General features: G+C 43.1%; 3 protein-coding genes and 1 long non-coding RNA gene across 4 annotated transcripts; 3 read left to right on the top strand and 1 right to left on the bottom strand.

Moving 5' to 3' along the window:
- The first annotated feature begins 44 nt into the window (after positions 1 to 44).
- On the top strand, positions 45 to 6835 carry LOC124349406 (tubby-related protein 4-like). The gene is made up of 15 exons (XM_046799979.1): positions 45 to 578; positions 1312 to 1557; positions 1684 to 1812; positions 1959 to 2012; positions 2588 to 2695; positions 2761 to 3052; positions 3122 to 3456; positions 3758 to 3997; positions 4083 to 4334; positions 4437 to 4601; positions 4694 to 4876; positions 4950 to 5929; positions 6036 to 6213; positions 6276 to 6491; positions 6566 to 6835. The coding sequence occupies exons 1-15, from the start codon at positions 480 to 482 to the stop codon at positions 6680 to 6682; spliced, it is 3594 nt and encodes a 1197-aa protein (XP_046655935.1). The 5' UTR covers positions 45 to 479; the 3' UTR covers positions 6683 to 6835.
- Positions 6836 to 7214: 379 nt separating this feature from the next.
- LOC124349739 lies at positions 7215 to 12637 on the top strand. Its single transcript, XM_046800552.1, has 4 exons — positions 7215 to 7450; positions 7517 to 7920; positions 7985 to 8829; positions 12203 to 12637. Exons 1-3 carry the CDS (start codon positions 7313 to 7315, stop codon positions 8700 to 8702), a joined length of 1260 nt encoding a protein of 419 aa, XP_046656508.1. The 5' UTR covers positions 7215 to 7312; the 3' UTR covers positions 8703 to 8829; positions 12203 to 12637.
- Positions 12638 to 15330: 2693 nt separating this feature from the next.
- LOC124349577 lies at positions 15331 to 17357 on the bottom strand. The gene is made up of 4 exons (XM_046800303.1): positions 17336 to 17357; positions 15860 to 17233; positions 15716 to 15802; positions 15331 to 15652 (listed from the first exon to the last, which is right to left on the bottom strand). The coding sequence occupies exons 2-4, from the start codon at positions 17220 to 17222 to the stop codon at positions 15381 to 15383; spliced, it is 1722 nt and encodes a 573-aa protein (XP_046656259.1). The 5' UTR covers positions 17223 to 17233; positions 17336 to 17357; the 3' UTR covers positions 15331 to 15380.
- A 139-nt stretch (positions 17358 to 17496) lies between these two features.
- On the top strand, positions 17497 to 21370 carry LOC124350268. The gene is made up of 9 exons (XR_006920624.1): positions 17497 to 17570; positions 17802 to 18015; positions 18084 to 18249; positions 18304 to 18342; positions 18466 to 18648; positions 19118 to 19385; positions 19465 to 19569; positions 19708 to 19967; positions 20796 to 21370. It is a non-coding gene; the product is annotated as an uncharacterized LOC124350268 (long non-coding RNA).
- Positions 21371 to 21376: the final 6 nt, after the last annotated feature.

The raw sequence follows: 21376 nt of genomic DNA, 5'->3' as shown, positions 1-21376 counted from the left end.
GTGATCCCTCCCCCTTTCTCCTTTTTCCCCTCTGTCTCTTTTGCCCACCCCACCCCCCTCTCCCGCACCTCTTCAACCGTGAAAGGCACACAGAAATGAACAGGTTTACAGCGTCGGCGGGTAGTTGCGCAGAGTTGCCGACGGGTCAACACGTCCACGTAGCCCGTCAACTCTCTCGTCGCATTTCTCATCCCATCCTCTTATTTTTTTTTATTATTATTATTATTTTCTCTTATCTTTGCACATGTTTCGTTGTCAGTTATCGTGACGCGATAACTGTAAAATATTAAAAAACGAACGAACAACAAAAAAGGACAAATTTAAAATTTTGGGTCTGCGTGGATTTCAGTTCCGTTTCGAGTGTTCCGGCGTCCAGTCCTAGAAGAACGGTGTGTGTGTTTCGTGTAGTGTGTGTGTGTGGTGTGTGTGTGTCCCATTCAGGTGGTGAAGTCAATCCGGCCCGGCCGAAAAAAAAGAAAATGCACCTGCATTTCGAGGAGCCCAGCAGCCAACTGCGTTGCGATTCGGTCATCAATTCACTTTCGTGGATGGGACGTGTCCCTGACGAGCAGCCAGAGGTACCATTTTTCACGCAAACTTTTCTTAATTGGTTCCCCAGTTGATTTCGTTTCACACGAGAAGAACCGAAGGCGCGAGAAAACAAAAAAAGAAGAAGGCACCCCCCTTCCATCCGAAAAAAAAAACTTTTGTTTCTTATTTCTTTTCGTTCGCCTTTTGTTTCACGCTCAAGTGGAAGAAGGAGAATAAGAAGAAAAAAGAAGAGAAAAGTAGGTTCTCTCCCTTCAACTGTGTTGGCGGGTTATGTGGAGGAGAGGAGGGCAAAGTTCCGATCAATACAACGGACCGCGCACACGAGCCCAGCACATACTACACACTCGGTGTGTGTATATAAATGGCTCTATACAAGGACGGTCGATTGAAAGATGGGGTGGACATTTGAGAAGGGGGGGGGATGGCCTAGGATTATTATTATAGAGGGGGAAAAAATGATGATGACTTTATCGTACATATAGAAAAATAACATGTGCAAAAGCTCGATCCTTATTTCGGTGGGGGGTTTCTTCTCGCCATTGCAGCAATTTTTTGACAGACATGTATAAATAGTGTTATTGATTTTCGTCATTAAGACGTTGATTGAACGTGTCTGGTTGAGCGTGACTGGATTGCATCCATAGCCAAGAAGAACTCCTCAATCAAGGGGGATATTGTGTTGGGTTTCTCTCTTGATGACGATGATGATCATTTGTGTGTGTGTGTTGACAATTCGATTCGAAATGGAAATAAAAAAAGGGACACGGATGGAAGCTCAACCGAACCAGCTACTATCAAGAGGGCTGGTTAGCGGCTGGTAACAACCGGAGCGTCGTCGGAGTCACGTTCACCAGCACGCTACCTCATCGCGTCAACAGCGGCCTCGGTTCGTTCAATCCGCCGACGGATAATGAAATATCCGGCAGTCTACCGCTTCCGCCGGCTCCTCCGCACCTTCCACTGCCTCCGCGCACGAATTACAACCTCCGTGGACATCGTGCCCAGGTATCATCTAATTGGATTTATTCGTTTTTCTTTTTTTAAAAATTGGATTGAATTCCGGAACTAGCCGGAAGGATCCGTAAAATTTGGTTAAACTTGAAATGTTTAACTCCGTTTTGAATTATGTAGATCAGTTTAGTGAGATGGAACGAGCCGTATCAGAAACTGGCCACGTGCGACGCATCCGGCATCATCTTCGTCTGGATCCGTTACGAGGGCAGATGGTCCATTGAGCTCATCAACGATCGGAACACTCCGGTAATTTCATCCGCCCATATCTCTGGGGCTCTTCTTCTCATTATTATACTACAATGCTTATAATCTCTCCTATTTCTTCTATTTTCGCTTGCCTATCCAATGACGATCATTAATTCATTCCGGCGTGAATACATTGATGTATGTAGGTGACCCACTTTTCCTGGTCTCACGACGGTCGCATGGCAGTCATCGCTTACCAGGTAAAGAAATTCAAACAAACAAAAATACAGAAATAAAAAGAACTCAAACCAACACCCCAACCCGACCCGTAAAACCAATAAAGTTCATTGTCAATAAATAAAAGTCAACGATGGATGGCCGTCGTAGTATAAGAGAGCGAGGTCTTGGTCGCGACTACGACCCTTTTCTACTTCAATGTTGTTGTTGAGGACCTAACAAGGGCAGTAGATATATAGACCGGGCTCGGGTGATGGGTTGACAGAGAAGCTTTTTACGTAAGTATTGATCATGACGTCAAAGCTCCTGGATACATGTATGGGGGTTGGGGAGAGAGATCGATAAGAGAGAGGGGGGGGGGGTTTGGAAGGAAAGAGCCGCGTCGCAAATTGGATCACGGTCTCTTCTCGAACAAAAGCCCCCAGAGAGAGAGAGTTAGAGACTTTCTCTCTCTCTTCGTTCACTAATATCTTTTATGTGTACCAATCCTTCTTTTTTGGTCGAGTTCCTTTTTTTTTCTTTTTCTTTCTCTCGTTGGCTCCTGAGCTCCTGAGTATTAATGGACGTCGTATGTTTCGGTTACCTCCCCGTATAACAGGACGGATTTGTTCTCGTTGGTTCGGTTGCTGGACAGCGCTATTGGTCGACGATCCTTAACCAGGAATCCATCATCACCACCGGCACTTGGACACCTGACGATCAACAGGTTTTTCTTTTTATTTTCTGATTTTTGTTTATTTTGGGTTAAATTATCATCGTCGAATCCAACAGGTTTATCTGGGCACGTCGAGTGGATCAATCGTCGTTTTGGATGTGCACAATGGGGCCGTGATAGCCCAAATTCAAATGTCGGAGCCGTCGAGTTCCCTGTCGCCCGGCTCGGTATCGAGTAGTGGCAGCGCGTCAGCAGCAGCAGCAGCCAATGGCATCCGCCAGCTGGCCTGGAATTGCCCTCGATTCAAAATGGAAGAACCGACGTCAACTGCAGCTACTACTTCAAACGGCACCGGCCGTCAGTCGGCAGGAGCTGACGGACATTTACTTTCGTCCTTATCCGGTGGCGGTACGTTATCTTTTTCTTCTTTTTTGTTTCTTCCGCTTTGGTGATTTCTTGATGTTTGTTTGCGCACAGTCGAGGATCAACATCACGTCCTGGCCGTCCTGACTGCCGGTGGCCGTCTGAGTTTGATTAAAGGTTTCGACGATGTTCATCCCTGCTGCGCCCTGGACGACGATGATGAAGATGAAACTGGCGGACACTGCGGCAAAGATGATCCTTGCTGGAACAAGGGACCCCTCTCTGCTCCCATGATGGAATGGAATAACGACGGCGAATTACTCTGCCTCGGCGGTCACCATCACGTCCAAAGCTCATCCACCGCTGCACTTCATCACTACGCCAACATCCTGCAGTTCTACAACAGTCGCGGAGTCCTACGATTCCGCATCGCCGTACCCTACACGCAGGTTTCTATTAAATGACAATTCCGCCTTTTTTCCCCCGTTCCTCTTACCACCACCGAGGGTTTCGGTTACCACAACAAAACGGGTCCTTGTACTACACCAAGTATCGATCCTTTTGAACTGTTAATTTAGTAAACGACAAGGGCGCCATAAAATATTTTTTCCAGGAAAATTTCCAGGGAGAGAAGATATTTGAAACTGTCAAGTCTTTTTGTTAATTACCATCATTAAATGTGACGTTTTTCTCTTATTAAAAAGTTTTGTTCTTCTTTTTTTGACTTTGATGGGCGAAACAAAAAAAAAGGCTCCAATTACAAGTTTCACCTGGGGACATAACGATCGTCGTCTCTTCGTAGCAACGGGATGCACCGTTCACGTGGCTTGGGTTTCACCCCGGCGGATTGCCTCACTCCAACATTTGGCCAGACTCAAATTGAGGCGGTGCCTAACCGGACCGGATCAGCTGGACGACGCCACTTTCGCCGATCGAGTGCCCAGACTCATCCGCAATCTGGTCGTTTCCCTCTTCTCCAGCACCGTCCACGTAAACATTGAAATTTGTTTGGTTTTTGTTTGAAATGTTGTGGTTTTGTCGTCAATTTATTCATCGTCGTGTTTTCTTTTTCAAGTGTCACGTTCCCGAGGAGCATCGCATCCGGGATTATGTCTGCAGACCGCCGCCGGGCAACACACGTCTCTACTGCACCATGATACGACGCGACGACGACGACTCTCCCGCTGCCGGCTGTCACGGAGCGGACGGCGTGATCGATCCGATCGATCCAGCCGCAGCGGCGGCTTCTGCAGCGGGCGGCGGCGGTGGCGGAGTGGGTTTCACGCTCTATCTCGAATTCCTCGGCGGACTCATTCCTCTTCTCAAGGTTTCAACACTTTCCCCCTTTCCTATTTGGCTATTTGTCGCCGCAATTTCATTTGCGCATTATTTACGACCGGCTGTTACTCCATCCCCTTTTTTTCTTCAGGGTAAACCAACGTCGAGGATAAGGCCGGAATTTGTCATTTATGACCCGCGAAAAAACGCCAACAACGAGACCAACAAAGTCCAGCCGTTGCTGAACAAGAATTCGGAACATTTCTTGGCTCCGCCGCAACCATCCGGCAGCAAATTCCAGCAGCTACTTAGTCCGGTATTGTTCCTTTTCTTCTCTTTTTTGTTTGTTTCTGGGCTAATAGACGTCGCCGCAAATATTCTGACTATTCTTCCGTAAATTTTTTCAAGGGTCTCAGACGTAAATTCCGGCGACATCGTCCCGATGACGATTCAGATTCCGAAACGGACGATAGTTGCGTATCGACTCCGAGACTCCACCGTAAGTTTGGAGGGAAGAAACAACTCAATAATCAGTCGGTCAATCTTCCCAGTTCCGGGGATGTCAGTGAATCTAAAACGAATAGCCAAGAGGTTTGGAACCATCCGGAATTTAATATTAAATTGATGGATGTTAACGATGATATTTTTGTTCAAATTTGGGCAGCAATCGACGCTGGCCGAAGTGGCGTCCAACATTTGGGGAACTCGATTCAAAATCACCGGAATGGCTCCTTCCCTTCCGTCGCATCTCGGTCAGATTACGTACAAGACGTCGCTGTTGCATCTCCAGCCGCGTCAAATGACCCTGGGCGTGGTGGATTTACGCGATTCTTCACCTGGGCCTGAAGTCGACGAAGAACCTGGGCCATCGCCCGTGTTTATCTGCCCGTCGGATGATGAAGAACACGCGAAGGCCAACAGGGAACTGCCGAATCGTCAGCATCCGCCCATCGTTCCACTGACGACACCCAATTTGCGATTGAGAAGGAAGGCCGGAAGGGGCCGGATGGAACCACCGCCGTCACCGACTCACCATCGCCGACCCGTCCAGCGACAACAGCAGCACCAGTCGACGCCGGATGAATTGCTGCGGATCGAATGGAATAACCAATCCGAGTCGAGAATCGTTTTGTCAACACCAACCGTCCGGTGGCGCAGTCAAAGCGCTGGGCATCTTGCGTCAACAGTCAACAGCAGTTGCAACAGTCGCCTATCCGGCAGACGACGGAAGAGTCGTTCACTGGATTCTAGTCCCGTCCTTGGTAGTAACCGGAGCGGCGGCCCGGGATTGCCTGGAGTGCGCAGCTCGTGGGCCGTTCAGATTACCCAGCCGCCAATTACCAAAGGGATGACGGCGGACAAGAAAACGAATACCAGTTCGTTCCGCTCTCGAGTCGGCAGCCAAGTTTTGCAGGTCCAGCACGTTTCGGATAGCGAAACCAATAACAAAGTGAATAAGGAAAAGCGGTTCGCTCTGGCCCGTCTTAGTCCACTGTTTGGTCGCAAGTGTCCATCGTCGGCTGGGAAATCGACAGCTGGCCGATCCGAACCCAATACTCCTAATCCTAGTCCATCCATAGGCCGCCGCCGGAATAATTCATCGGCTACCGCCAAAAGTGAACGACGCCATCAATCTCCCATCCGGTAAAATTGTCCATCAATAATTCAAAAACATAAATTTTTATGTTCCAAAAATCGATCGACCAAAGGTCAATCTATAATTGATTTATCGATCCTGGATTTCTTGTAGGCAATTGCTCAATTCTCCGTTGCTCGCCAGACGCCTGGGCAAAAATCGATTCGCTACTCCGGCCGCTTCTGCAATGACGATGGATAGCTCAGACGATGATATCGACGACCCTCAGGCTACAACAGTACACAATTTTCACGATCTCGAAAGTTTTCAGAAAGCCCAGCTGCTCAATAAGGTATTTCCAATTTGTTTTTGAAAGTTACTTATTTGATCCGATCACTTTTTCCCATTTTTCAGCTGCGACAGACTTGGATAGCCGAAAAGAATGCGGCAACAGCCAACAAAGTTGAAGAACGCGAGCCACCGGCCCAGACGAAACGAAGGTGCGAATTTGTTCTGAATAATAAAGCCCCACTGTGGAACGAACACAGTCAGGTTTATCAGCTGGATTTTGGCGGAAGAGTGACCCAAGAGTCGGCGAAGAATTTTCAAATTGAATTCAAGGGAAAACAGGTACAGTACTGGAAGATACTGAAGAGTGTTTGACGATCGCCAGTTTTATTAACGGGATGCATTCGTTTGACCAGGTTATGCAGTTTGGAAGAATCGACGGAAATGCCTACACCTTAGATTTCCAGTATCCGTTCTCGGCTGTCCAGGCATTTGCTGTCGCATTGGCCAATGTGACTCAACGACTGAAATAATTCATTTAAAGAAAAATTGTTTTTCAAACACACTAATAAAGTCCAGACATGATCAACATTCCTCTTGTGATATTATTCGTAATTGGTGAGAATTGATTTCACTTGTCATTTCCCTTGTTTATTATTAAAATATTTCCAATACACGTTCAATGGGAATTGATTTGGCGTTCAAATAATTTTTCTCCTTTTCTTTTTCAAAATTAGGGTGTTCCATGAAGTTAAGTTAACTGCAAGTAAAAATTGTTTTTTCCTTGTTGTTTTCTTTGATAATTTAATCAAAAGTAAAAGACAAGGAATTCAGGTCCGGTTTTAGTGACGTTGATATTTTTGGACTGAACTTCAGGGCCTGAATGACAGCTATCTTGTTTGTAAAGCCGTTTATCTATATCAGGGAGGAGTCCTCCCTGATCTATATTGTCCACAGTGATTGAAATTTCCCCCCTTTGTTTCCACGTCGAAGTAAGTCGTTGGATGCCGACCGCTAGATGGTGTGATGACTCGTTGTGCCCGTCGTCAAGCGCAACCTCTGCCCTCTAGTGCACGCGTTGCAATCGTTCCACCTCCAGTGTTTCCTCTGTTAAGTGCTTAATTTATGCATGTAAATTGTAAGAACACAAAAGTATTGCTATAATGTTGACTACTGTACAACGTGAGATAATAGAAGCTAATCCTATAAATTACCCTTTTGGTAATACTCGAAGTCGAAATGTGTTGCAAGACTTCAACTATGAAGTAGGGGGTCTTAACCCATGCAGTTCATCTTTGAAGGTAACCCACAGCAGAGTAATCTGTTTGATTGATAACTAATTTCTGAATTGCACCATTTGCATTTAGGTTCTTTTTCTGGGTAGTGGTGACGTGAGAAACATACTTCATGTTTCAAGAAACAAAATTTGCAATGGCATGCAAATCCATGCAAATGACCAAAATCCATCAGTTGTAGCACGCAACATCACTATTTTGAAAATAATATCAGCATCTGATTTCAACCCCGAAGATGATGAAGACATAGCTTTCCTTTGGGATGTTTGGTACAATCTTGAATGGCCAGAAGTCACCCGTAAGAGATTTCTAGGAGTTTTGAAGGACCTGTTGAATGATTTGTTCCCTGAAAATGTCTCATTCCCCAAAACTAGTCAGTCTGAAATGTTGAAGAAAGTGTGGAGTTCTTGGCTTTCTGTTTTGTCGAAAACTGAATCTGAAGCTAGAGTTTTAATGGAAAAAGTTGGCTTAGAAAGGTAAAATTTTTATTCCAGTTTATAACTAGATTGATTTAGTAAATTATCTTCCTTTAATTTTCAGGAAGATGTCTATTTCTAAACAATGGCAGCTGTTGAATCGAAAAGAATTGGAAAACGCTAAAAACTGCGATTCCTTTTCGATGGCCATTGATGCATTAGCTTTTAACTTGGAAAGAAGTATTGGGCTTGAAGGATTGAACGATTCTGCGAGGCAGAAAATTCGTGAAGAAGCTAAGCACTATTTTGAAAAAGGTAGCTGTCGACTTGAAAACGATATCAAGATCGTTTGTCTTAATCCAACATTGCTTGACCACGCAACACTCCGCTGGACACTCAGTTATTCACTGTGCCCTTTTGAGGGATACTTGCCGCTAGTTAAAGAAGAACTGGACACTTCAATCAAAAGCAAGATGATGATGATACGTTCCTGCCAGAAAATTCTCAAAAACCTTTTGTCTTGCTATCGAAAACGCCTCTCTGACGGGAAAACCTTTGAATTGTTCATCTATTTGGAGGATGCCATTGAGTTCTGCTATTCCGAAAACGTCAACAAGTTCGACGTCATTGACTGCTCCAACATTGCAGATCATGTTGGATTAGCGAATTTGATCCTCGCATGCAGCGGAAAGTTGTCAGATCACCCATCTGCAATGTTGTTCACCGAAACTATAAGATGGTTCGATTTTAAATCTGTGAAGTTGTACCTCGAGAAAGCCCTCTGTTGCCCGTTGAGCATCCAACTTTATATGGATTGCGTCTCAAAAGCCGCATCGAACTAGGATTGCCTGAATTTGTTGACTTGCGACGCTTGATGACGCCCCCTGTTGAGGTTTGCTGGCAACGAGCTCCTCCCTTTCGTAACGTTGGCATGTCACCATCTTCTGTACTGGACGAATTCCTGGATCAGTTAATAATAATAATAATAATGTATTGCATTTAATATTGAATAGCGCCTTTTCCAAATCATGATCAAAGGCGCTATCAGCTCCGACAATATACATGGGGAAACTCAATTTTCATATGCCGTTCGAAACAAAAATGTTTTTAGCTTACAACGAAACTGTGTGAGAGAGAAAAGAGGAGAGTAAGGAAAGAGAGCTAGTAAGCGAAGGTCGGGGGGTAAGGAATTCCAAATTCGAGGAGAGGCGACTGAGAATGCTCGATCGCCAAAGCTTTTCATGTGGCTGCGAGGGGTGAAGAGTAGGAGCTGGAAGGAGGAGCGGGATTCACGACCGGTGTCACGGATGCTGATTAGTGCACTGAGGTATTGTGGCGCGAGACCAACTAAGCAACGGAACACTTGGACAGCAATCTTGAACTCGATGCGCTGACACACTGGGAGCCAGTGCAGGGAGCGGAGAACTGGAGTGATGGATTCACGTCGGCTTACACCCATGATGAGACGAGCTGCTGAGTTTTGTACACGCTGCAACTTCGCCAGGCGAGTTGCGGGAAGACCAACCAGTAGAGCGTTGCCGTAGTCAATGTGGGACAGAACAAAAGCATGCACGAGCTGTATCACTGCAGGAAGAGAGAGGAATTTCTTTATTCTCGCGATTCGCCTGAGGTGAAAGTAGGACGATTTGCATGATGAATTTATCTGTTGCTCCATTGTTAGGTGAGAGTCAAGTAGAACCCCAAGATTTCGGACCACAGGAGAGGGAATGATGCTGGCGCCACCGACCACGAGAGGAATAGACGCAATGCGTTTCTTCGCTACATTGTCTTTTGAAGAGACTAGGAGAGCATCCGTTTTGTCTTCATTCAGTTTAAGGCGGTTGGCAGCCAGCCATTTCCCTTGTTCTACGAGAGACGCTGTAAGGTTATCGAAAACTCGTTGTTGGTCAGCTGCAGACAGAGATGGGGTGAAAGAATCATATTCTTGGGAATCGTCGGCAAAGTAGTGGTCAGAAATCCCAAAGGACGAAGCTATTTCGTGCATCGGGGAGTTGTACAGGATGTAGAGTATAGGGCCTAGCACCGAGCCTTGCGGAACACCGTAAATGAGTGGGGTGGGAGATGACGATACGCCATTGACGCTGACCGACTGCTGCCTTTTGTCGAGATACGAGGTGAACCAGGTGAGGGCGAGTCCAGAGACACCAAAGCGAGCAGAGAGGCGGTCTAGGAGAATGCCATGGTCGATGGTGTCAAAGGCTGCGCTTTGATCAAGGAGAGCCAGGATGACAGCGTCGCCGTTGTCAACCGAAGTGAGGAGATCGTTAAGTACCTTAAGAAGGGCAGTTTCAGTGGAGTGAGCAGCTCTGTACGCTGATTGCACAGAGGCAAAGAGGGACTGAGACTCAAGATAGGCCACAAGCTGTTTAGCGGCGACACGTTCAAGAAGTTTAGAGAGGAATGAAAGAAGGGACACAGGTCGATAGTTGGAGAGCACATCAGAATCAAGGCCATGTTTTTTCAACAGTGGGGTAATGAGGGCAAGCTTCATATCCTGGGGAAACACTCCAGAGGAGAGAGACAAATTAATTATGTTTGCAATTGAGGGAGCCAATGAGGGTAGGCACTTCTTTAGAACAAACGTAGGCAATGGGTCAAGAGGGGAGGACTTTGATGCACACGACAATATGAGAGACGAAATTTCACAAACTGTTACTGGAGAGAAGGATGAGAAGGCGAAGACGGGTTGACGTGTCTCCGGTTCCCAGTTTCCAGCAGCAGCGTCAAGGTTCGCTCGGATGGTGTTGATCTTGGAGACAAAGAAGTGGCTAAACTGCTCAACGAGTTCTGCTAAGGAATCATGAGTGGGTAGCCGCAGACCAGGTTTGACGAGCAGCAGCGAGTCAACTAGCTTGAAGAGGGAGGTCTTCTTCCCACCAGCTTCCAGGATCTGAGATTCAAGGAAGGATCTCTTAGCCAGGTTGATCATCTCGTGGAGATTCCGCAGCTCGCCATGCATGATTTGCTTGTCAATTGTCAGGTTTGTCAGCTTCCAGCGCCTCTCCAGCCTCCTCACTTTTCTTCTAGCCGCATGGATCTCCTCATTGTCCCACGGATTATCTGGGCGAACAGTGAAGCATCTTGTGACCATTGGAGCGTGTGAGTCGAGAACACATGCAAGGCCGTTGTTGTACTGCGACAGAGCACTTTCACAGTCCCCAGCTGGGGACGTAAGAAGTGGCAGCTTTAGCAGGTCAGAGCAGAAGGAAGAAAAGTCGATTGACTTCAGCTTCCTGAACTCTACCTTCTTGACTGGACGCAACGGGCGGTGTGCCTTGGCGCACCAATGGATCGCACGATGGTCACTGATGAAGTCGGATGTGGAACAATCAACTAGAAAGTTGTCCGACGATCTTGATAACACAAGATCGAGAGTGTGGCCACCGACGTGGCTAGAGTCAGACACATGCTGCTGAAGATCGAATGAGTCAATTAGAGAGAGAAATGACTGGCCCAGTTGACACGATTTGTCGTCTACATGGATGTTAAAGTCGCCAACTATAAGCAGGAGACCGGGAGAATGAACCAGGAATTCAAGCAGACTTGCAAACTCATCAATAAACTGATTGGGTTTGTGGGAGGGTGGGCGATAGATAACGAGAAGCGTGAAGCACGTAGAGTTGGTGGTAAGGGATGCAGCAAGAAACTCGAACGAAATAGCAACGAAGTCTAAGTTAAGTGGACGAACGCGCACAGTATCGCGAAATATAATTGCAACTCCCCCTCCGCGCTTGCCTATTCTCGGCTTATGAAGTGACGAATAACCAGCCGGGCATAGTTCGCGTAAAATATCGTCTCCACTATCTTCACGAAGCCAGGATTCAGTAATGGCGACTACATCAAGGTTATGACACACGATATGATGTTGAATAATATACATGTTGCACTGAATGGATCGAGCATTAACAAGGGCGCATTGTAAAAACTTTTTGACCGTCAAGCCTCTTCTCACCGATTTTCCGCTCCTTCTGCAACGCTTGGTCGGGCTGCGTGAGGCAATGCCCAAGGCTCTTACAGTAAACAATAAGCTGAATGGTAGTAGTGGTGGCACTAGTGGAGAATTGCGAGCAGAGAAAAACTGCTCGGCAGACAGCTGATTCGAGAAGCCCTGAGGCGACATGCCGGCAGGACGATAAACAAATGGGCACAGAAAGAAGCAGGAATAACTGAGAACGCCGAATGAAGTAACACGAGACACAGTAGAACAATGGCTATTAAACTAACCAAAGTAAACAAAAATGGCACAAACGGAACACACAGAAAATGAGTTAAGAGTCGGGAGCTCTATTACGGTGCTGCCACTCAGGGCGCTATCCAGCAGACGACGATGAGTTAGCGAACGTTTGCTTTGATGCAAAATTTCCTTTACGAATCACTGGTGCCCCTCCCGGAGCCGGATGTGGCATGTTGCTGTACACCCCGCAAACCTTCAGCTACGTAGTGAACTCGATGATTCAACGGCTTGGAGGAGACCATTGGCTGAAAAAAGATTTCAGGCGGGCGGAGATGCATCCCAATTTTCAACTTGCTAGACGAACACTTGATGCTTGGAAAGATGGCCAGAAGATTCTCAAGTTATCCGCAAACATTCCTACTGCGTCATGTGATAAGATGGCTTCTCTATTAGGAATTCCAAGCATTCGATTGATACTCCTGCCGAAAGCGAAGCATGGAAACTGTTACGACTTTTCTGGACCAGGTGTCCATTTCATCGACAACTTTCAATTGAAACTGGAAAAGTGCTCAACCGGATTCCAAGACGGTGGGTTTGTGAACGTTTTTTTGTGTAATTTCTATGATTAATTTTCTTTTTTAGACTTAAAGGTAACAACGAATCATCAAGCGCCTTGTGAATCCTGCCACGAAATTACTTTGTCTTTGAACCAGCCTGAAAATTTCAAGTCGTTGTCGCTGTCATTTCCGTATCCGATTCTTGTCGATGACATCCGCGCTACCCTCCATCGCAAAGACCGTCATGTTGATTTAGTGCTAAAGAAAGCATTATGGGAACCATGGCCATGTGAGTATCGACCTGCTGACAATTTGCAGAGCTTCTTAGATCAACTAAAACCTTGGAAAGAAGAAAAATCATCGAATCGCAATTTAAATTCCTTGGGAAATCACATTAGAAGCCAATTCAATATTAATCATCTGGAATATATTTCGATGATGGAAAAATCTCCTTTGGATGTTGTTCGTTACGTTATGGAATTTCTGTTTTTGGATCCCTCTCGTCCTCGTTATGTCTCCATCAAACGGATGAATTCACCAGAACCCGACTGGTTCTTTGTAGTCCATCGCCCTGTTTCAACAACTCCGACAGGCAGTCCAGTCCTTTTGCTTTCTGCTTTTGATTTCCGATTGTATGAAAAACTTGTTGTAGACGGCAAATGGAGCGAGAAAAAGACTGTAGAGAATTTTAAGCGAGTTAACCCTAGCAGCGAGGATATAATGACCATTTCGATTAAAACGACTGAAGAATCGCAACTTTTGAGATTCGTCTTGCGGCTTAACAGACTCAAGATCACACCTAGCACTTGGCAGGAAAAAAACCTTACGTTGGGAGAAGACAGTCCGTGGATGGCTACATTCGTCTCACCACTTTACAGCGATAACCCACATTTTACTTTTGAATCTTCTGATGCTTCAAACAGATCAATGAATGGCAACAATTGCTGCGCCGCTTGCAAGAAAGTTTCCCAAAGTCTAAAACGCTGCAGCCGTTGCCAGAGCACTGTTTATTGTAGCGTGGAATGCCAACGTCAACACTGGGCTCAGCATAAAATGGTTTGCAAGAAAGGTTAATTGGATTCAACGGATGGACTGTTGATGTTTTAAACGAGTTAACTGCATGTTAGGTTTTCACGTGTTGCCTGTTGAGTTCGTTTTCGACAAACCAAGAGTTTTTTTTTCATATTCTTCAAATGTTTTCAAGCTTATTCGACCAAGATCATTTTTGTGTCCGTTTTCGTATGCGGAGAGGAAAAGGAAATTAAACAGTTAAAATTGATTCTAAAGAAAGGTTCCTTTTGTTGTTTCCGCTGCTGCTTGTTAACAAATTGTGTTTGAAATTTGAATGTGTTAATTGACAAGATTGTGTTCAATTGACACGACTAGTTCTATTCTGGAAGCAACCGCAACCCAACTCATTTTACAAAGTAAGATATTGCAGTAAATGTGCTTTTCAACATTCATGTACAGCCACACCCAAGTCTAATTTGTTTTCTAACGAATTATGTTTAACAAATTTTTAAATGTTTCTAGTGGCGTTTATTGTCGAGCGACGTGAAAGTCAGGGAAAAAATCTTCGGGAATAGTGGTCTACAGAACCCGATTGACACCGCAAGCGTTATGGGAATGCAGATCGCAAATGTATTTTATTTATTTTTTAATTATTTCAATGATCATCAAAATGCATCTGTCATATCTCACAATTGGTATTGGAGAAAAATTGTTGCCTAGGCGTCAGGCGAAGCTAACCTTATCGTTTCTTTGACAGTGGCGCCGGAAGCACGGTCAAACCTGTAACCAGTGGACTGAAGGATGGCTACCCAAACATTGCTATGAACAAACATCAACATGTGTTTGTAACCAGCTAAAAATAATAATAATTAAAAAAAAACTTATATGCTTCCGATTCCAAACCTACATAGGTCTGTTTCTTGCGTGTGGTTCCGATTTCCACCACAACTCCACAAGAGCTTCGTCGTCTCCGGCCTGCTATACATGCAGCCAGCTGCCAGCCATTGCCATGCTAACATGCCGTTCCTGGCCGTTCTACCGAATCTAAAAAACCTAACGCTAATGTTCTCATGCTTGCTAATTTCAACCGTAATATTTTATTTTAATAAGAGAAATTAAAGGTAATATCTGTCTAGGTTCAGTTTTTGATTGAAATTGTCAAATGATTCTTAAACACATTGTTTTTAGGAGGAGTAAGTAGGATGCATTACTTTTCATTACACAGCCTGCATGGGGTTGGACTGTTGGTAACTAGGCACTTTTTTTTTTTTAAATTCAGAATCATCATATGCCCAATGCATCTGAATCGCGGATTCAAAGAAATTCAAATGGCACTTTTAACCGGAGACATATGAAGGTATGTAAATGTCTAAATGTCCCATCACGATTAATTTTTATAAAGTGGTGACATTTGTTGAAATTTCATTTTCTACAATACATTATGTTGCTATATGTCTTTAATAATTTCAGTACATAATAGCTAAATTTTCTTTTTTTTTTTTAAATATCTTCTAGAGAAAAAATCGAGGATAACATCAAGGCTAGTCGACTAGAGCAGCTCCTACTTAACTTTAGCCTTGACCCTCGTCCCTTCAGATAAACAATTTTTTTCTGATTGTATTTGTTTATTCAAGATCCCTAGAAAGTATCCAGCCATCACTAATTAACATATGGTAAGTCAAAAATTTGTATTCTTGATATTTTAAAACTGTAAAAGAGAATCTTCTTACATTACAGCCACATACAGCTAGTTTATGTTATAAAGTATAGTGACAACAAGTGTAATAGTAGTAGAAATCACGCCCACCACTCCTAACAAATTGAAAATGATGGAGGAATTCTTTACCAGAACATTCAATTGAATGTCTATCAAGAAAAATCAAATCCCCATGTTCTGAGCCGAATGGTCCCACACTAGTCGACCTTTTGACACACTGAATTTTTAAATTCAGTGAAGCCACTTTTTTAGCTAAGCTTTGAGTCGTTTGGTTGGAAGCTAGTGTCTCGTTTTCCAGAGTTTTTTGGGTCTCTAGAAATTGAAAGAGCTCCCTTACTTTCTCGTATTTCCTTACTTTAATTGTTTAAATAATACCTTCCAATTTTTTGTTCAAAATAAGGTTTGCTTCTTCCAATTTTTTGGTCAGAATAAGGTTTGCTTCTTCCCATCGTTTCGATGTATCTGGTAAACAGCCAAATCTCTTTTAGTATCAAAACTTTGTTTCCATTTTGTTTATACCTTTCAACTCCTCCTTGAGATTTTGCCATTCGTCAGTGATTGTCAATTCGGTATTTTGTACAAAATTGATGGGAGTGGATAGGACGGCAGTCGAGTAACGAACGCTCACTTTTCGATCCTGTAAGGATTGCGTGTCCCGTAATTGCGACAAATTGATTCTACTGAGTGACAACGGCTTGGGTGAAAATTTCTCTCCATCCCACTCAACGTGGTCCTTACTCTCTTCATAGAACTTTTCTATGTCTTCTTTTGTTGTCGACCCGTGACGTGAAAATTCGTTGTTTAATTTGGCTTCGCCCGATAACAACCCGAGAAATCCCACTTTCCCCCCACCACTTACTTTGTTGTTATTGTTGTACGTTTCCGACATCTTTTTCTGGGATTCCGTATCGAGTTTTTTAAAGATTTCATTCAAAGTTTTGGTGGTTTTATCAGGTCTGTAGTTGTCCTCGTTCCAAAATACCGAGTCCCACATTTTGTCGCTTTGCTCTTTGATGACCGCTCTGGAAGAGATAAGAAAATTTCTCAATAAATTGTAGACTTGCGACTCGGAATTTGGTGAAACGACATCCGAGTCTTCGAACGTTTCCACGAAAACGTTGGTTATCGTTTCGGTCAAGAGTCGCTTCTCGTCTTTAGCCGTCAGAAATGCTTGTTGAACGTCTTGATCGAATCGCTGGAGAAGGTCGCTGACCAATTGACCCGAGACGACATTGTCGATGCGGATGACCGTCTGTTTAGTTTGTGATGTCTGTGACGTCAGACTGAAGAGGAGTTTGAAGTGGTCGAATTGCTGTGGGTTGATGCGCATGTCTGCCGCTAGTTGGTCGCAATCTCTTTGGACGAAACACGACAGAGTAAATTGTAGCGACTTGTGCAGCTGATAGGGCAGCCAATCGGTTGACAGCGAGAAGACGGTCGAAGGTTTCGTGCTGGCCAGGACAACTTTTTCGAGAGGGATGACCTGCACCTGATTGGATTGGACTGATTGACCGACGAATTCCGTCAAATATTTGACGACTTGGCTCTCAACTTTGTCGTTCCACATTTCGATGCGGAAACGAACTTCGGCCTGTTTCGTGACGTTGTTGAACGAAGTGACGGCGCTTTTGTGGTCCAGCAGGGCGATGGGCGCGTAGAAATACTTGTATCGGGTTGGTGGTGTAGTTGTCTTATGGTTATTTGCGTGTTCGTAAATATTGACTCTGAAACTACCGTAAGGCATTGAGCACAGTTCACTGGGAGATATTTGAAGTTTAGCCCATGAGGAAGATGACGGCAGTTCTGATTGAGAGCTATTTGTGATTGCTAGCACTAATATTACATATTGCGCCAGTCGCCATTTTCCGTAAGGAATTGCCATTTTGAAGTAGCCTATAGTAAAAGTACTTGTAACAATCGTAAAAATAGGAAACGTTTTAACTTTTTGTTAATTGTAACTTGGAAATTACAATTACGACTTACTTTTTTACATACCAACACAAATATTGAGATTAAATCATAATGAGATTAAATCAGACGTTGAATATTTTTGAATTTTTCTTACTTTTTTTGGTGAAAATTCACTTGTTGTCGAAACCAATTTTTAGATAATCCGTACAGGAGTGACTGTTTCGGCTTGAAGTACTCAACTAGTGAAAAAGTCCATATTTTGTAACGCGTCCTTGGTTCCGTTATCACTGCATAGGGCAGCATAGTTCAAGTGTTACGGGTGAGAATCTGTTCTGAATAATAAAGCGGCTTTATTAAAGCCTCTCTGTGGAACGAACACAGTCAGGTTGATCAGCTGGATTTCGGCGGAAGAGTGACTCAAGCCAAGAGTCTTTCTTTGTTCTTTCTATTTTTTGCAAAATTTACATCTTAATTTCTTTCAAACTAAAGAGAAAAGTTTATAGACTATAGGCAAAAAGATTTATGATTCATTTCTCATTTATCACTGTAGGATTAAATATTCAAATGATGAGCTGTCTGAAAATCTTGGAAGCAAGCAATCCAGCGATCCAGCCGTTCATTCGTTTCTGGTTTGTGGATGCTGAGGACTGTCGCTAGGTGGCGAGTGCCTATCCGTCAGTGACAATTTGTGCCATTTCTTTCCGAAACGCTGTGCGAGTGAGATAATGAATGCAAATCGTAATGGTTTACTGCGAATTAAATAGGTAATTTACTAATTTTAGTTTGGATTCTTAAAGGATACTGAATGTTAATTATTTGTTTGTGAATTTAGTTATTTGTATGGCGACATAGCGTACAATTTCTACTTGGCAATTTCATCTGCTAATGGTGTGGCATTGAGCAGCTGTACATTTTGCCAAAATGTCTCTTTTTCCTGTACCTGGAGTGCACGTTTCGTCAACTTCAGAACAATTAAAGTTGTTTAACTTTATAAAGCTGTGAGATTCCAGGTTTAGTTAGTTGGTGACTATCTATTAACTAATCTGTTGTAGAATTTTCAGTTGTATCTACATTGAAAAAGCTTGAAAACTGTAGGTTCCTTTGCAACATTTATTCTGAGGGATTGCATAACTCAAGATAACTTCTATAATTTCTGTTGTGTCATTTGAGACATTTTTCATTGAGAGTAATTGAGTTTTTTTTTACTATAACAGCCTGGTAATTGGTAAAGTCTTCAGAGCTCCTTCGTTGTTGCACAACATGCACATAGATTTGATGTAGCCAAATGGTTAAAGGTATTCATCTTGCTACTTGTCCTGCTGTGTGTTTCTTTACATAAAGAAGTTTCATTTACCTTTGCTGTGAACTTCAATAAGATGTGCACTAATTGAAGGCCAGTAAGTTACTTTATTCAGTTTATTCAAAAATTAATCATGTTAAGTTAGAAGTAAAACTTATAAAGTATTCAGGAACAAAGTTTTGATTTGATTGTTTAGTTTTACCATTTAGGGATTTCATTAAAAACAATTTTCTTTCAATTTCAATATATTAAGTTCAGGACTGTGTAAAGGACTAAAGAGAAAATGATTGAACACATGATAGGTTGATACTTGATTCTGAAAGAATCTTTCTTTCAGTGTAGACTAAAAAGTTCCAATGATTTTGTACTGTAGTTTTAGATGCATCTAGTTTCATGTAAATTTTGTTTTTCAACTCAAATTTTTTTTCAACAATAGCTTTCAGATAATAAGTACTACAGATGTTTTCAGAATACTTGGGTTAAACGACATAAAGTGACATTAATTTGTCTTTTCAGACAGCATTTCCATTCATGCTGAAGATTAATTCATTTCATTTTGGTAATAGGTTGTTCCCGTAGTTGATGTCCGCCGTGGGACGTTGTTGCAGCCTATGCTGGTGAGGTGAAAGATCTTTTTACATCTCATGTTAAACTGCAGGCTGTTCCTTGGTGCTGGTGTCGTGTTACCGAAGTTGCATCATTGTTTTGTTTAATTGTCATTGGGTCTGCAGTTTATCGTTTACATGTTATGAGGGAACAAGCCCATCATGCTGTCAATCCTAAAACTCATGTTTGACGCACACACATCCTGGAATACAAATGTTCTGAGATAAGGTATTTCCCCATTACTGCTACGAGACCATTACTATTCAGATTTTCATTTAACATAGGTATTCTTTCTCATGAACCATAGGATCTTTTCCGAATCTCACAATTTTGGTGGTGTACCCTGCAACAGCATGTTTGTTGTTATGGCTGTTTTTACTTCTGTTTAGAAGGCAACCCAGCTAAGAAATAGGTAGAGTTTTATTTCTCATAGGTTAATTTGTAAATAACGAAGATCATTTCCTTGTACGATTTCCACTTAAGAGTTTCAGAGACATGAAGAGTCATTCATTTTTATTTTTCAATTAATGTAAAACATTTTTTTTTACAGAGCACGCAGTTCCTTTATGGATACGTGTGTTCCTGGCACGGAGATTCTTGTGCCAATGCTGACCTTTGTTCATGACGGAAGAGGGATTTCCACCAATGTCTTCTCCATCCTTATCTTCGCGACGTCCGCTCATCTAGCTTCACTGCTTTGTATGAACTGCTACACAACTTGTCTTTCTTCATTGACGAGTTGGATCCCTTCAGTGTCGCTTCCGCCCGCTGTGACACACCTGTAATCATTCACTACGGGATTATGCCCAGGTAATGCCCAGATTGTTGGGTAACAATTGACTTATTTTCGTAGGTTATCTATTAATAGTCTAGTAGCGTTAAACTCTGTCTGTGTAATAGTTTCCAAAATCAGGCCCTTCTTACGCGCAAACGAAGTTTTACTTGGACGTTTCTTTTTTCTAACGCTAGATGGCTTTTTGATAATTTGCAGCTGTCAAAACAGTCAGTTTCAGTTGCTTTGCACATCTCTTTAAACATTAATTGGCAGTTATTTTGTTGAAATATTTAGTGATAACTGACGATTACTATTCCCCCATCAAAGCTCACTTGTTAAATTTTCGATATTTGCTTTTTTTTTCTACTTCCGGTTTTCACATTTCAGTCAGTAGTTCAGTAAATATTCTTCTGACGCACGAAAGAACCACATATTCGTGATCCTCGTAAAATTTGTGGTAAAGTTCATGTTATCTTTTTTACGTACGCGTACTTCCGGTTTCGAAAATTTTCCTGAACTATAGTTCAGGAAAATTCTCGATTTTGGCCAAATTTTGGATTTCGTTTAAAACACACTTAATTGACCCCAAATTTCATGGAGATCACGAATATGTGGTTTAATTTGATGACAGCTCAATGGTTGAGGAGCTGTGGTTACTTCCGGTATACTTCCGGAAATTTTTTCGAAAAACTAGCAAGTGAGCTTTGTTCAGTTAATAGTTCTCAATATTGCAAGCTTAATTTTAAGCTAAAAAAATTTCATCTTTAAATCTTTGAGCTAAAAAACCTGATTATTGTTTCTATCTGTATTATGTAACTTTTATTGGAATGTCACTAAATAAGAATTGTTTTATCTTTATTCAGGTAATGCAGAGGAAACGTCGAGAAGGTGGACACCAAAACGTCGTCGGTATCTCCAAAATGTCGGCGCACATCATCATTTGTTGTTGGTAATATGTTTGTGAGTGTTAGTTAACCCGTTGTCTGCCACGCCTTTGTTCTCCCCTAGCTCCTTAGCACGGGCTGCGTGCGCTGTTCGGCCTCGTGGTTTTCATGCCGCGGGGTCAGAAAGTCGCACCAGTCCAAAATCTGCCGCAAGGCGCCTATTAGGCAATGCACCATAGTTCCCCCTTTTCAGTTCAGCACGGACTTGTCAGCAATGGCAAGTCCCACCTTGGTCATAGATCCTTCAGACGTGGCGCGTAGAGTAGTAGAGAGCAACCTACGGGTTGTATGGCGTGGCAGCCAACGGGTTAACTTAAGTGTACGTATGTACATGTGTATCAATGTATATGTTTGTTTGTGATTGTAAAATATGGTGGAGTTGTGGGTGAAGGTGGGACATTAGAACAATTCCTTTTCTAAGTTTTGTGTTTGCTGTGACATATAGCCAAGTGATATACTTTGCAACTTTTTGTTATGCCAACTTAAGTAAAAATAAAGCT

The sequence above is a fragment of the Daphnia pulicaria genome, chromosome 7, assembly GCF_021234035.1.
Source record: "Daphnia pulicaria isolate SC F1-1A chromosome 7, SC_F0-13Bv2, whole genome shotgun sequence".
Classification (NCBI taxonomy): domain Eukaryota; kingdom Metazoa; phylum Arthropoda; class Branchiopoda; order Diplostraca; family Daphniidae; genus Daphnia; species Daphnia pulicaria.
This window is presented reverse-complemented; position numbering and strand designations above follow the sequence as displayed.

Bases quoted from the DNA above. Each gene is read 5' to 3' on its own strand.
- LOC124349406 (XM_046799979.1), top strand. From the start codon at position 480: ATGCACCTGCATTTCGAGGAGCCCAGCAGCCAACTGCGTTGCGATTCG. The intron at 4,877-4,949 runs GTTTGGAACCAT...AAATTTGGGCAG, and splicing joins CTAAAACGAATAGCCAAGAG to CAATCGACGCTGGCCGAAGT. The intron at 5,930-6,035 runs GTAAAATTGTCC...GATTTCTTGTAG, and splicing joins CGCCATCAATCTCCCATCCG to GCAATTGCTCAATTCTCCGT.
- LOC124349739 (XM_046800552.1), top strand. From the start codon at position 7,313: ATGTTGACTACTGTACAACGTGAGATAATAGAAGCTAATCCTATAAAT. The intron at 7,451-7,516 runs GTAACCCACAGC...ATTTGCATTTAG, and splicing joins CATGCAGTTCATCTTTGAAG to GTTCTTTTTCTGGGTAGTGG. The intron at 7,921-7,984 runs GTAAAATTTTTA...TTTAATTTTCAG, and splicing joins GAAAAAGTTGGCTTAGAAAG to GAAGATGTCTATTTCTAAAC.
- LOC124349577 (XM_046800303.1), bottom strand. From the start codon at position 17,222: ATGGCAATTCCTTACGGAAAATGGCGACTGGCGCAATATGTAATATTA. The intron at 15,803-15,859 runs GTATAAACAAAA...GCTGTTTACCAG, and splicing joins TCTCAAGGAGGAGTTGAAAG to ATACATCGAAACGATGGGAA. The intron at 15,653-15,715 runs GTATTATTTAAA...TTCAATTTCTAG, and splicing joins TTTGAACAAAAAATTGGAAG to AGACCCAAAAAACTCTGGAA.